The sequence below is a fragment of the Diabrotica virgifera genome, chromosome 9 (genome assembly GCF_917563875.1).
Source record: "Diabrotica virgifera virgifera chromosome 9, PGI_DIABVI_V3a".
NCBI lineage: Eukaryota > Metazoa > Arthropoda > Insecta > Coleoptera > Chrysomelidae > Diabrotica > Diabrotica virgifera.
The window spans coordinates 24,833,144-24,847,832 of NC_065451.1; the positions used below are offsets into that span (position 1 = coordinate 24,833,144).

At 35.3% G+C, this 14,689-nt stretch overlaps 2 protein-coding genes across 4 annotated transcripts in view; both read right to left on the reverse strand.

Moving 5' to 3' along the window:
- Positions 1–14,689, reverse strand: part of LOC114324315 (protein LLP homolog) — a 191,166-nt gene that overhangs the window by 35,818 nt on the left and 140,659 nt on the right. The gene's annotated exons all lie outside the window — the stretch shown is intronic.
- Positions 1–14,689, reverse strand: part of LOC114324312 (epidermal growth factor-like protein 7) — a 635,750-nt gene that overhangs the window by 25,696 nt on the left and 595,365 nt on the right. For all 3 annotated transcript variants that reach the window (XM_050661077.1, XM_050661078.1, XM_028272117.2), the window contains exon 4: positions 321–428. In XM_050661077.1, the coding sequence (XP_050517034.1) occupies positions 321–428 (108 nt within the window). The remainder of the gene's footprint in view (positions 1–320; positions 429–14,689) is intronic.

Consider the following 14,689-nt stretch of genomic DNA (forward strand, 5'->3'; position numbering starts at 1 on the left):
TTATGGAGACCATCGCCGATGTGATATTAGTGTTTAGCGACCTCAAAAACCCTGGTTCTTATTTCGTCATCATCGTTTTTGTTCACAAAGTTTCCTAAGGCTCTTATGAATTGAGTGCAAAAAGTTTCATTGAGATTCTTTCAACTGCAAAAATTTGGTAGGTTTTGGACTTTTTTTTGCTTCACTGCCTCGTCTAACAAACCGTATCTATTTATAAAACGAAATGTATGTATGTGTTGTTTAATCAACTTAGTCTTTGTGGTTTGTACCACAATGAACTTAGGGATAATTTTACATATTAGAAATTCACAGATACTTACGGGTATTAACTGGTATTTCGCACTGTAGACCCGCATATCCTTTAAGACAAGCACACATTTCGGGTTTCACACATCTACCGCCATTTAAGCAGGGTTTGCTACAATGTGCTGAAAGAAAACAACAATTAAAAAACAGTAAATGGTTAAGTATCAGTAAATATTTATTATACAAAAAAAGAACAAGAACAAAATTAATGTTCACACAAAAATTGACATCACTGTTTTCAAATATTTAAATAAAAAAAAAGGAATGGAAGGTTTATGATACCTTGGATGACCACAACACGCATGTTAAGGTCATCTGTGATAATACCAAAGAAAAACTAAATGAAGGGCCATATAAATGCCAAAAATAAGTGAAAATATTGGCAGTATAGGTATAGGCGGATAAGAATACAAAAAAATATTGTTATTTCATTTTATTCACCTTTAATCATGATTAAATTTAATTGTAGCTGCACAAAGTATCAAATAAAGTAATAAACGTACGTAAAAATAATGTAAAAGTGTCACCATTCATGTTGGACACATTAATGATAAGATTGAAAAAGAAACCTAATAAATAAGAACAATAGTTTAGCACAGCGGTTCTCAATCTGTGGTACATGTACCACTGGTGGTACATATCATTATTTGCGGTGGTACACTAAACACAACAAATAATAAAATAGTATTACTCATAGTCCATTGAAATGTTACATTTAGGGTTGCATTTCTTAGAGGAATCAATTTTATTTTTTTAATGTGTAGGGGGGTTCAGTAGAAGCTTAAGTTCAAGTTTTTGGGGTCGCCGTCCTTGTCCCCGGCCGCCATCTTGAAAAAAGGGGTACAAAGGACTTTCGCGCTGTATCTCAAAAACTAGCAACCATACAGAAAATTTAATTACACATAAAATGTAGCAAATTAAATTTTCTACAATTTTATGTGTATCACTTTTTATCGTCAAGTGACCAACAAAAAAGTTATAAACAAAAATAAGAGAAAATTTTGTAAGAAGTTTCTTTTGGAGGTTATAACTTTTTTTTCTGTTCATTTTACTATAAAATAATATCATAGCGATTTTATAGAGGATTTTTCAACGAATAACTTCCACTATAAAGTTGTTTAATTTTCAGAGGCGGCTTTACCTATTGTGCAGGGTGTGCGGTGCACACGGGCGCCGGGATGTTGGGGGCGCCGATCGCCAAAGAGCGAGTCCTTTACTTTGTTTCAACATAAAATATGCTTTAAAACGATTAATGAAAAATTACATTGGCACTTAAGCGCGATTTATAGATTGCCGTCCGCCGGGCTGTCCGTCCAACGAACGGACGGCGATCTTTTGATTCGTTTTAAGACATACCGACAATGGTTCCGAAATCTGTTGTGGAACCTATAAAGGTCGTATTGCTTGGGACTTTTCAAAGGCGTTTGTACAGGTGTCGCGGGATAACTTTGCGAAATAAGCTTTGACGGAATGGATTAAGTATTTTATTTAAGTTAACATGTAAATATAATAAAGCAAAGCGGCTTTTCATTTGATTAAAATTATTTACAAGGAAGATTTTCTTTTATTACTACCACAATTTGCCGAAGATGCGAAGAACAAATTGCGCACAATCAGTTTGGATTTGTGAACGCTGTTGGTACGAGGGAGGCTTTATTTAGCGTGCAGTTGTTATTTAAGAAATGTAGAGACGTCAGCTGATGTTTTTGCATGCGTGATTGACTACAAGAAGGCTTTCGATAGATTCAGGCATGAACAAATGATGGAAGTGCTGAAGAGGACAGGGATTGACGGAAGAGACCTGAAAATAATAGCTAACCTGTATTGGAATCAATCAGCAGTGTTTCGAATAGATGGAGAATATACAGATCAGGTCAAAATCTTAAGGGGAGTGAGACAGGGATGCATAATTTCACCGCTGATGTTCAATCTGTACTCAAAGCACATTTTTGAAGAGGCTCTAAACTCTAAAAGATACTGATGAAGGCATCTCAATAAAAATGGAATCAAGCTGAGTAACCTGCGGTATGCAGATGATACAAGAGTGTTTTCCAATACCATAGAACTGCAAAACTTAATGAACAAAATAACGGAAACAAGTAGAACATAATAATATGGACTAGATATAAAAACCAGCAAATCCAAGCTAATGATCATCAGCAAGCAAAACATAACTGGAGCAAATCTGTATGAAACAAATGAGAATTGAACGTGTCTCACAATACAACTACTTTAGAACTATAATCAATGAGTCATGGGACAATACTCAAGAGATTAGATGTCGCACCGGAAAGGAAAAAAGTGCATTCTTGACTATGAGCTCTGTGTTCAAGAGCCATGACCTCACCCAAAAACAAAAATAATGCTCCTTAAATGTTATGCGTACTCAGTGCGTCTATACGGAGTTGAAACGTGGACATTGAAGGCAGAAACTCTATCGAAACTTCAGGCTTGCGAGCTATGGTTGTACAAAAGGATCCTGAAGATACCATGGACACAGACAAATTCACCAATGAAGAAGTAGTACGGAGGATGAACACAACCGCAGATTTAGTCAATATCGTGAAGGCCCGTAAGCTGCAGTACTTGGGACATATAATGAGAAATCGAGGCAGATACGAGATACTCCAATGCATTTTAAAAGGTAAAATTGAAGGAAAAAGGGCCCCAGGACGAAGAAGAATATCCTGGATTGCTAACCTGAGAGCATGGTATAGAAAGACCTCAACACAACTATTCCGTATAGCAACCAACAAAGTCATCATAGCCAGAATGATCACCAACGTTCGGAACGGACAGGCACCCTAAGAAGAAGACTACTACAATTATTGCGACTTTCAGCGGAGTCACAGCTCCTCAAAAATTATCCTTTTTAGCAATTTGTTGTTGGTGTTTTAAGTCATACTGAAAATGCGTAGTATGTAGTTCATCATTTTAACAACCTCAACCAATTTTCAACCTTACGTCATAGATAAAAAATTCATTTTTAATTAAATATTAAATAAAATCAAATAAAGATAAATATATATCCCAAATCTGATTTAATTAAATCAGATTTGGGATTTTAACAGATTTTGTTCTGACGCTGTGAATATCTATTGGCTCCCGACATCATTTAATATTGCACTATTTGCATCTGGATTTTTGTTTACATTATAAGAGTACCTAATACCCTATGTACAAGTACTAGGTAGGTACCTATTCAACTATTCCATTTTGACTGCGCGTCTACCAAAGGGCGCCAGGGCATCGACTGCACACGGGCGCTACATGGGCTAGAGCCGCCTCTGTTAATTTTATTTATGTATCTAGGTTTTACAGCGCTCCAAACTTGACCAGAGTCTCGAATTCTCCTTGGAATACAATAAAAACAAAACCTTGGGCTTACTTTTCTATCTATATATTTATTTATTATGATTTTAACATTCCTATGCTATTATTAAGCTATTTTTGACCCTTTTCCCGGCCACCTATGAGGTAGAGTCTGGAGGCGCGTTTTTTGTGTGGTATCCCCAATTATGTATTATTATATGTTGAAAAAGATCTATCATAGTTATTATTCTTTCATTTTTTTTCGATGATCCAGACTGCGAGTCAAGATCTGAATCAGTATCCGAGGTGAATTGTTGTGGTATAACGAGAGTTAGAGTTGGCGTCATTGTCGGTAATTCATCTACCAATTCATTTTCTTCAATAATTAATGTTGATATGTCCACGATGTTGCTGCAACTTTCACCACCACAATGGAGGCACACTGCTGAACATTTGAGGTCTGATTTTCGGCAACCACATGCACTTCTAGTTTCCATTGCATCTGCTAAAGATGAATTTCATAAGCTCGGGGGTACTGGAGGCTTGGAAGTTTGGATTGTTATCCAAAATTTTCCATGCTTTTTCCGGCCCCAATTTTCTGGATCACAATGTTTACCAAGCCACGACTGAATCTGGTGGTACACTCGGAGTCTGTGGAAACGGGCTGCATCTTGTGTTGGAGGAAGTGAGAAGAGATTAAATGCATTTTTTGTCACTGTTTTAGTGAATCGTTTGTATCTTAGGGTTTCCAGACAACAATGAGTAAAGATGTCTCGACTTTCCCACTGACAAATAATTTTCCCCAGAGATTTCTTACAAATAAAATAACCACCACTCATGCAGCGCTCTTGCAAAAACACAAAATACTTATCTAATCACAAAAATATAAATTTTACCCACAAGACTCTCAATAGTATTATCTATAAAACTCAAAATACTTTTCACAATTTTTAATACTACTGCACGTGGCCAAATAGGTAGCACAACTGTAAGAATAAGTTAAGTAGAGAATCTCCGAGAGGATCAATCGGATTTAGTTCCTACCGTAGTGAAGAAAAAAAAATTAGCATAGTTGTATTTATTAACATAGTAAGTAGACATTGTTATTTGTAAGCTTTATTTTTTATTATTCTTTATTTTTAAGTGTATACTGGACAATTTTGTGCTTATGAACGAATAATAATTTTATATGTAATTACGTGGCTAAAGGTTCTAAACTAAGGCCAGAATCTAAACAAAAAAAAAGTTAAGTAGAGGGGGACCGACTGCTGTGCCACCTAGGATAAATTATAATAATAAAAGTAATAGCAAGCACATATTCAGTCCGGTACGGAAGAAAAACGACGTAACTGCAAATTTTGCCAATTCCTATTTATTGCGCAATTAACTTCTAATATACTATGTAAAGCTGATACAAAAAGACAGGGCCGGCGATAACGGCCCTGCAAGGGATGCATTGCAGGCGGGCGCCGCTGTTTGGGGGGCGCCAGAATGAGTTTTTTTGCTGGTATTATGTAAACTACTAAAATAAAAAATTCATTGTTTTTAATGTGGTTTAAATTCGTCATAATACTCTAATATGTGTGTACTTCCCATAAAAACATAATATTTAAAATAAACATTTTACTTAAAAATTTAGTTTAGAGTTCTTTAGATTTAGTATTATTTCATGTGATTATAATACAGAATATGTAGTTTGTAAGTTGTACTCTGCAGTTAAAGAATCTAATAGCATTCAATTAATATAAAATTATATTTGTTAAGTACTCAGTACTATTATTAATATACAGTTAAGTTAATATTTTTAGTTAGTTAAATAAAAATGGATTCAAAAAAAAATTATTTGGGGCACAAATCGAAAAAGAAAAAGCCGAAAAAGAAAAAATTACACAAAAAAACAATCTTAGTTCTCTTAGCCAATTTCTTAAAAAAGTTAAAGTGAAGTTGTTTTGTCAGATGATGGGTCCAATAAAACTGTCACCGAACTTTATTTACCGGGGACATTTGCGGATAGCGGGACACCGACTTAAGTCGTTGCCTCCCTGCTTGGAACACACATTTTTAGGACACAAGTCCAAAATCAAGTCATCAATAGGGAGAAAATCTCTTCTAGCTACCCCTAAAATCAGGTGGTTTAACCACATAAAGTAATACAGAGGATGTTCTATTACTCTGGGCATCTAAGGTAACGTTCAGTACAAAGCCTCCTTATTCGTTATGTACTGCGATGGGGAGGGGTGGGGGGTGGTGGTACAGCTTGGGGGTCAGATAGATACGGGGTCAGGTTACGCAGTGTAACCTGTTTGATCTTCGGACATGTGGGCCTCACTGTTCCATTTAACACATATAATGTTCCCGAGGCTCGGGTTGTACGAGTATCTGTGTGTTGGGGGGCGCCTGTGCTAGTTTTGAAGGCGGGCACCTTATACCCTAGCGCCGGCACTGCAAAAAGACCGAACTGCAAAAATGTGCTGAGCCACTATAGGGTAGTTGCGTCGTTACTGAAATACGCGCTATGTTAAACCTTGTTTCAGATGCATAATGAAGCAACTGTAGATAGGGTTGAAAATGGGGTGATTAAATTAAGATAATGAAATTCGAACCAATATCGATGAAAATAAAAGACATCGTTTTCAAAAAACAAACGCCATACCGATGCTCCTGGACGATTACTCTTCATTTAATTCCTATTTTAAATATTTAAAAATCGTTTTTTGCTCTTCTGAAGATTTTGCATTTTGCGTCATTCTTCTTCTGGGACGGCGAATTTGCCCTCAAACAACTTTTTGGGGCTTTTCTATATATGCTTAGGGTTCTGTTCTAAGTTTTATAGTGGGGAGAAAGGTCAAAAATAGATTAATAATAGCATAGGAATGTTAAAATCCTAATAAATTGTATGAATAAAATAATACTAAGATAGAAAAGTAAGCCTAACGTTTTGTTTTTATTGTATCCCTATGAGCATTCGAGAATCTGGTCAAATTTGGAGCGCTGTAAAACCTAGATAAACAAATACAATTAAACACCTTTATAGTGGAAATTGTTCGCTGAAAGACCCTCTACAAAATTGCTATGTTATTTTATTGTAAAATGAACTGAAAAAATGTTAGAACATCCAAAAGGAAACTTGTTAAAAAAATTTTACTTATTTTTGTTTATATCTTTTTTGTTGGTCACTTGACGATAAAAAGTAATAGAAATAAAATTATAGAAAATTTAATTTGCCACATTTTATGTTTACTAGATTTTCCGTAGGTTTAGTAGTTTACGAGATATAGCGCGAAATCTCTTTGTACCCCTTTTCCAAGATGGCGGCCGGGGGCAAGGGTGGCGACCCCAAAAACTTGAACTTAAGCTTCTACTGATCCCCCTAGACATTAAAAAAAATAAAATTGACTCCTCTAACAAATGCAAGGTGTGGCCTAAAAAATGTAACATTTCAATGGACTATTAGTAAGTCTTGATAATACAATCTAAAAATTAATATAGGTGGTACCAAAAATAATAAAAATATCTGTGGGTGGTACATGACTCAAAAGGTTGAGAACCGCTGGTTTAGCATATTCTCCATTATACAACAAATTAACATAGAATCTCAGTCATGTACTTCTTTGCAGGTTTTAAGTAGGGGAATGATCATAAACTCAACCTCGTTCCCTAAACGAGACATCTACAAGGCTACATGGCTCTCAGTAGACGACCAAGTAGCTAACCAGATAGACTACATGTTAATAAACAGCGGCACAAACGTAATGCTTCTTATTACACATAAAAGTAAAACAAACAAACACATCCCATACAGTACGGCTGCCATATTATGGTAAAACACAGTAACTCCAATTGCACAAGTTTTGAGATAAATCACATTTTACAAAAAAATGCAGCCTTTCCGTATTAGTGCAGTTGAAGTCCTAATTTTAAGCAATGGCATTATAGAATCTGTACTGCATGATTGACTACTCGGTTTTATTTAATATAATGAATATTTGTCGAAAGGCAACTTCTACTTTGTTTTTATACTTGGTTTGTGATAATAAATAACATACAAATTATTTTAATAAAACACAGTAAATGAAATTACTGTGTTTTTTCAAATACCATGCGGACAATAGTAAAAAGATTTTAATAATGTAAGTGCAATAACTGTGTTTTTAATGTTAAATAATAATTTTTTTAAATTTCTTTAATAACGACGGAAAAAAAAGTAAGCGGAATCTCAGTTGTCATTTTGTTTAACTGCAAATATTGAGCGTTCAGCACATTTCATTCTATGGCAGGGAAAATGTTAAATAAAATTTTTTCACAAAATTCAAACATTAATTTATTAATCACAAAATATTGTGAATAGTACAGAATGAAAAATAATAAGAAATAATAAACAAAATAAATTTAGTTTTCACTAAATATGGGTGGGATTAAAATTCTCCAACCAATTCCCCACTATTACTTAAATCGGATGGTACATCTGATTCGGGAAGAGTTTTCCAAAAGATTTGCCTATTTGCTGGCATCAATGGTACTAAATTCTTAAGTATTTTATTTTTTTTAGCTGTTGCTATATTACGAACTGGTAACGGCTGTGGGACGTGATCAAGACGATACTTTTTTTGCAAGAAATCCAATTTCGTAAATTTGTCATCAAAATCTAATTTGAATTCCAGGTTTCGACTTCCTTTCGTAAAGCAAACTTCAACGACGTCTTTTAACTGGAAGTCTTTCATTGTCTTGTTGCCAGAAACTTTGGTGAATTTTTTTTTCTTATTTTCCCAGCCGTGAAATTCCGTTAACTGAATCACATTCAAGTTTGCCCTGCTAGACTGTATTAAGACACATAGTTCCTGGAAGTCACAGACATTGCTATGTTTTAGAATTTTTTTCTCTATGTTTCCATGTACTCAATCGGAATTCATGTGAGTGTGGCCTTTTGTCAGGTATCTGATTATTACTTTAGAAGGACCTTCGTTTCGATTGACGATGTTAATTAATGTTGTGTAGAGAACCCAGTTCTTATTTTGTGCTATGCAGTTGTCTGCCCAAAATATAAATTCAGAAACATTACGTTCCTGGGAAATTATTTTCAATATCAAATCAGTTATTGCTTCTGCCTTTCTACTTCCAATTGCCTCTTGCCAGAGAACGCAGTAACTTTTATAATGACTAGCATTACCCAAAGAAACAAACGTTTCATTAAATACCACAAGCCTGCTTATAAAAAAACTGGATTTTATTTGCGACATGATAGGAAGCAATATCATTTTTTGGAGATCCATAGAATAAATACGTTTGGCAGAATTACTCGATAGTGTTTTTGCTTCCTCAGAATTTGCGTTGTACTTACTATTAGCCTTCTCTGCTTTGCATCGATGTATAATTAATTTCTCTAGAGTCCTGTCATCTTTGCTACCAGTACTATGGTTGTCATTAGAGTTATTTTTATATACCGTACATTCTTCACAAGCGTCAGACTTTGGTGGGCGCAATGAAATATTCATAGCCTTCATAACTTCTCGGTAGATATCTTTTTTGCAAATTCCTGGGTATTTTGAATTAAAATCCTGGAAAATTTGTTTTATCGTTAATTTCCTAGACATATATCTTACATTGGGAGCATTATGTCTTCGGTAATGACTTACGCGTGGATGATAGGATTCAATATGTTATACGAATATATCTCGATTGACTTTCGGTTTAGAATGAATTCCTCTACGTTCCTTTACCATAGCGCCGCATGGTGCACTTTTCATAGCACTTTACGACGTAGCGTGATCGAGAACTAACACTATTTTTTCCTGACGCGTGACGAGACATGTTCAACTCTTAGCAACCTCAAGTTAACTGCTGGATTAGCTGAATATGAGATGAGGCAAGGCAATCTCCAAATTAAAATGTCGTGCAACCTCGTGGTGCCGAAAAAGAAGTGGTAGTAGATCGTGTCCGATGATTTTAAAACACAGTAATTGTTTAAAATATGGAAAAACACAGTAAGCCTGAGTCAGTTACTGTGTTTTTTTTCAATGTTTCGTACTTACTGTGTTTTAATCCACTGAAATTGTTCGGATAAGGTCACTTACTGTGTTTACACACTTTCAAATCATAGTTAATATACGAATTTTTATTAATTTCTTAGAATTATCTAATGCGCAAAAACACAGTAAATAAGATTCTGTATGTAATTCATTTTTTAAAAATTTAGCAGTTACTGTGTTTTTCTATCAGGCAGCCGAGTAGCGTATCTAGAGATAACATAAAACAGAACCAGGACTATGAATTAACATACCCACTAACAATACTTATAAAAAATAGTCGCCCTTAAAATACCAAATTATAATCAAGCCCCACTTAATGATAACATAACGCTCTAAATTGATATACTTCATAAACTAATAACAGACGTATGGAATACAGAACAAGTTACAAGAGACCAGAGGAAAGCAATTACATATTCCATCCAAAAGAAGAAAAACAAGCTGAATATCGTAAAAATCAGAGAGGCATATCCTTGCTTAGTATGGAATATAAGGTATTTACTTTTGTCAGAAACAGGAGAGGTTGGTCTTCTATTGACCACTTGTTTAGAGTAAAACAAATAAAGCCTGGAACACGATATACATATCCATGCACCAGATCTTAGTAGACTTTAGAAGCCAATGACAATATAAACAGAAATACGCTTAGTGGAGGGGGCGGTGGTCAGTGAAAAGACCAAGAAAGAACTGGTTAGATGAGGTGAAGACCGATGCTAGGGATATGTTAAGGGTGAATAAGTGGAGGCGAGTGACCAAAGAACGGAATGTTGAATGGGCAAAATTTTTGTTGCATTGTGATTTCAGGGAGAGAGGGATAATTACATACCATAAGTCTTCACATTAAATGTACAAATTTTCAACTAAAACTTTAATACTAGAGCAAGCAGGTTTCTCGAAAAATTAGAGCAGACTAACATAATATTTAAACACTCAGGGGCATCGTTAGGAAGTACCTACAATAGATCACACTTAACATTCAGGATCATACCATACTCAGATGAGATAAAGCGAAGAAAAACAAAATGAAAATTTGATGACAAGATCGTGGTACGCAGAGAACACTGGATGAGAGAAAAATATGCATGTGTCCAAAACTACCTAGATTGAAGGCTTTATGAAAGCATGGATAAATCAGTTCTAGGTTATGGAAGTACAGCAATTACCACTATTACCAGAACTTAAAAAGATAAAGTTCAAGCAAATTTAATCGAACGCTAAGCTTGTACTGAGAAAAGATGTTCATCGAACCAAGGTGTAATATCAGGTGTCAAAAATTATGATAATCTTCAGGTCTCTAACTCTAGGGATGATATGCATAATTATATACTTCAAAATTTTATTTCAAAGCATACAATTATATTTTTAACTACAAAACTATTTGAACAACTATGTACAATACGTGTTTTGCTAGTATTGACCATCTACAATTTTAGATTTGATACTCGGACAACCGGTATACACGTTGGCCTTTAACCTTAGACATCATTTACACATTTTTCACATCTTGTCACATATACCGCCAACTAAGAAAATTCGTTCCATTCATAAATCAACGGTGAATTTATTCAGTTGGTATACATGCTTCCTACATTCACGTACGTAAGGTACATTTATCAGTCAAATTGCCACAAGAGAACGGTTCTAATGAAAATTCACTGCAAATTATTTGATAAATCATGAAGTGAATCCCATATTTCATCATATGGAGTTGCTGTTCAGATTCTTAAAGCTAATGAGCATCTTGTAAGATCTATTATCTGTAAGATCTTGTGGCAAATCTATTAAATCTAATGTAGAAGATAATTACCTACCGTTTTCAAATTTGGTATTATTATTTTGATATTAGTATCACTTACCACTGATTTTACAATTGAATTACAACGTTAGTCGTTATATTATACGACAATCAGATCACTGGTTGCAATATGATGAAGAACGTTACTAAAAACTAACTAAGTACTATCACAGTATAATGCTAACGAATCAGTAGGGTCACTCTCGATTTTGACGGTTACAATTTTGCTATCCACTCCTGAGACACGCGTTTGAATGCACGACGATAACGACCAATCACAGCAAACGTAGGATGCCATTAACCGTCATTCATTTGCGCAAAAGACTTTAATGAATAATAAATAAAATAAAAGAACTTGATACTGGCAGCTATTTAAGTCAAAATAAAGTAGTAAATTCAATAAAATGATACATTTACGAGTAAAATTGATTGCCAGCAAGTTTCGTTCTATCGGTGATAATCTTATGTCTTCTACTCTATCAACGATATCACTTTTGATGTTTATTTGAGTGTTCTTTAGATGATAAGAAATCCGTTGAATGGTTTTTTCTTGTTTATAATACTAAGTGTTATTTAGTCTACTTAAACAAAAATTTATGAAGGAACAATAAAATAGGTATAGGTCTGGATCCCACGTATGAAAAAAAAGTTGATTAATAGCAAGCTGAAAATTTGTTAATAGCTTAAGGGTGTCTAGTAGGACAAACTTTGATATATGGCAACACTGGAACAGGGGCAGTTTTAATTGTGGAACAGGTTAAAAATTTGGAACGGCCAGACCACGAAAACGGCACATGTATTTTGTCCGACAGAACAGACTTAAACTCTTCGAACAGAGATTAAACTCTCGGGCAAAAATCAAACGGCTATTTATCACCAAATGGGCGTTTTAGTGAGTGGAACATGTAGAATATGTCAAATGACAGGAATTATGACAGGTGATAAATAGCAGTTTGATTTTTGCATGAGAGTGTAATCTCTGTTCAGAGAGTTTAAGTCTGTTCTGTCGGACAAAATAAATGTGCCGTTTTCGTGGTGTGACCGTTCCAAATTTTTAACCTGTTCCACAATTAAAACTCCCTGTTCCAGTGTTCCCATATATCAAAGTTTATCCGACTAGACACCCTTAAGCTATTAACAAATTTTCAGCTTGCTATTAATCAACTTTTTTTTCATACGCGGGATCCAGACCTAGTAGGTATAATACATTTTTGACAGATTAGGTTGCACGTGGCAGGAGTAAACATTTACATAAGCACTTTGCAATTCTCATTGTTTTGGAATCGCTTATCGCAACATTAAATAATTCGGTATATGTATTTTTTTTTTCTTGTTAATTAATTCTGCCTCGTCTACAAATTTTTTTTCTTGCAGTGAGATATCTTCAAAAACAGACTTACTTTGTTCTGGTATATGTATTCTGAGCCGAAAAAGTTCAGGCTCAGATATTCAGACAAAGCGCACACTTTAAAACCAACGTAACAAACAAGCCAAGCGTATATGTACTTTTAAATATGAACTATAACTAATTTGCGGAGTAAAAAAGTACAGAAGGGTAGTAGAGTACATACCTGTCCAAATAAGTCAAAACAAAGGATGGTTGCGCAGTATGATAGTCAAACTTCAATCTGTTTGAAGAAGTTTGATTTCAAATCAAATCTAACGATATCGAAATCAAGTCAAGTCAAACTTAAAAAAAAGTTTGGTTTTCAAGTCAAGTTTGTTGAGTAAAATCTAACTAGTTTGACTTGATGACTAAATACAATATTTAGATGTCCTAAATATGACAAGGAATGAGCCATTTTACGATAAAAAGTAACAGGAATAAAGTTGTAGATAATTCAATTCCATCATCATCATCATCATCATCATTTGGCTCTACAACTGTATGTGAGTCTTGGCCGCGTTTACTATTTCCCTCCATTGTTGTCGGTCCTGAGCAGCTATTTCCCATTGCTGTACTCCCATTTTGAGTAGATCACTGGCTACTGCGTCCTTCCATCTCTTTCTTGGGCGACCAACTGACATTTTTCCATTGGGCCTTTCCCAGAATGTGGCGTTCAGAAATCTTTCGTCACTTGATTTTAGCACGTGACCCTCCCATCGTATTCTGTTTGGTTTAATGTAGCGTACTATGTTTTTATCTCCATATATTGTCTGGAGTTTATCATTGTGTCTTTTTCTCCATTCTCCTGTTGTCTCTTCTCTGCAAGGCCCATAGATAGTCCGCAGTATCTTTCTTTCAAGTACCAGTAATTTTGTCGTTTCCCGCTGATTCAGAGTCCATGTTTCGCTTCCATACGTTATTGTGGGACGAATTATTGTCTTATATACTTTAATTTTTGCTGGTCTTGAGAGTATTTTTGATTTAAGTAGGGTCCTTAATGAGTAATATGCCCTGTTTTCTGCAATGATCCTGGCTGCCACGTCCTTTCCATATTTATTTTCAGATGTTAGGATCGCTCCAGGTATTTAAATTCTTTGACGACTTCAAAATTGTATTCATTAATTGTTACGTTGTGTCTAACCCTTGGTCTTGGGTTCTTCGTAACCACCATGTACTTAGTCTTGTCCTCGTTGACTTTAAGAACATCTTCCTTGGCTCCGTTCTCGAATGGGGTGAAAACTTCTTTTTTGCATCTCTGGTGGATTGTGCAATTGTGTCCACGCCATCCGTAAAGGCCAATAGTATTTTTGGTCCTTGGGCAACAAATCCGTTTGTTAGTTGTGGCTGAGCTTTCCCTACTGCATGTTCCAGTGCGAAGTTAAACAGCAGGGGGGTGATCCAAGGAGGATCTCCTTGTCTAAGCCCGGTGTCAATGAGGAATTCCTCCGACGTTGTGCTGCCAATTCTGATCCGCGCGGAAGCGTTCTCCGTGCTCACCTGTGCTAATCGTACTAGCTTTCCAGGTATGGTATGTTAAAGTAAATGGTTAAATTCAATTAGTTACCACTATAAACAGCCCGGATTAACCGATAATAGTATAAAAGGCCCGGTTTCAGATAAAATTTATTTTAGGATTTATTATGGGAGTACCGTCTAGTCAGTGTTAATTGCAAAAGACCAACTCTGTCTACCTCGTGGCTTATCGCTCCGGGTGGGTCTTAACAATGGGCCAGGTCAGATAAAATTTAATAATATTTACGACCGCACTAATTGAACTCAAATCATTTACTGTCGAACAAACCATACTTCCATTTCTACCATAGTCTCCCACAATGCTTCTCTGCTAACAGAATCGTAAGGTTG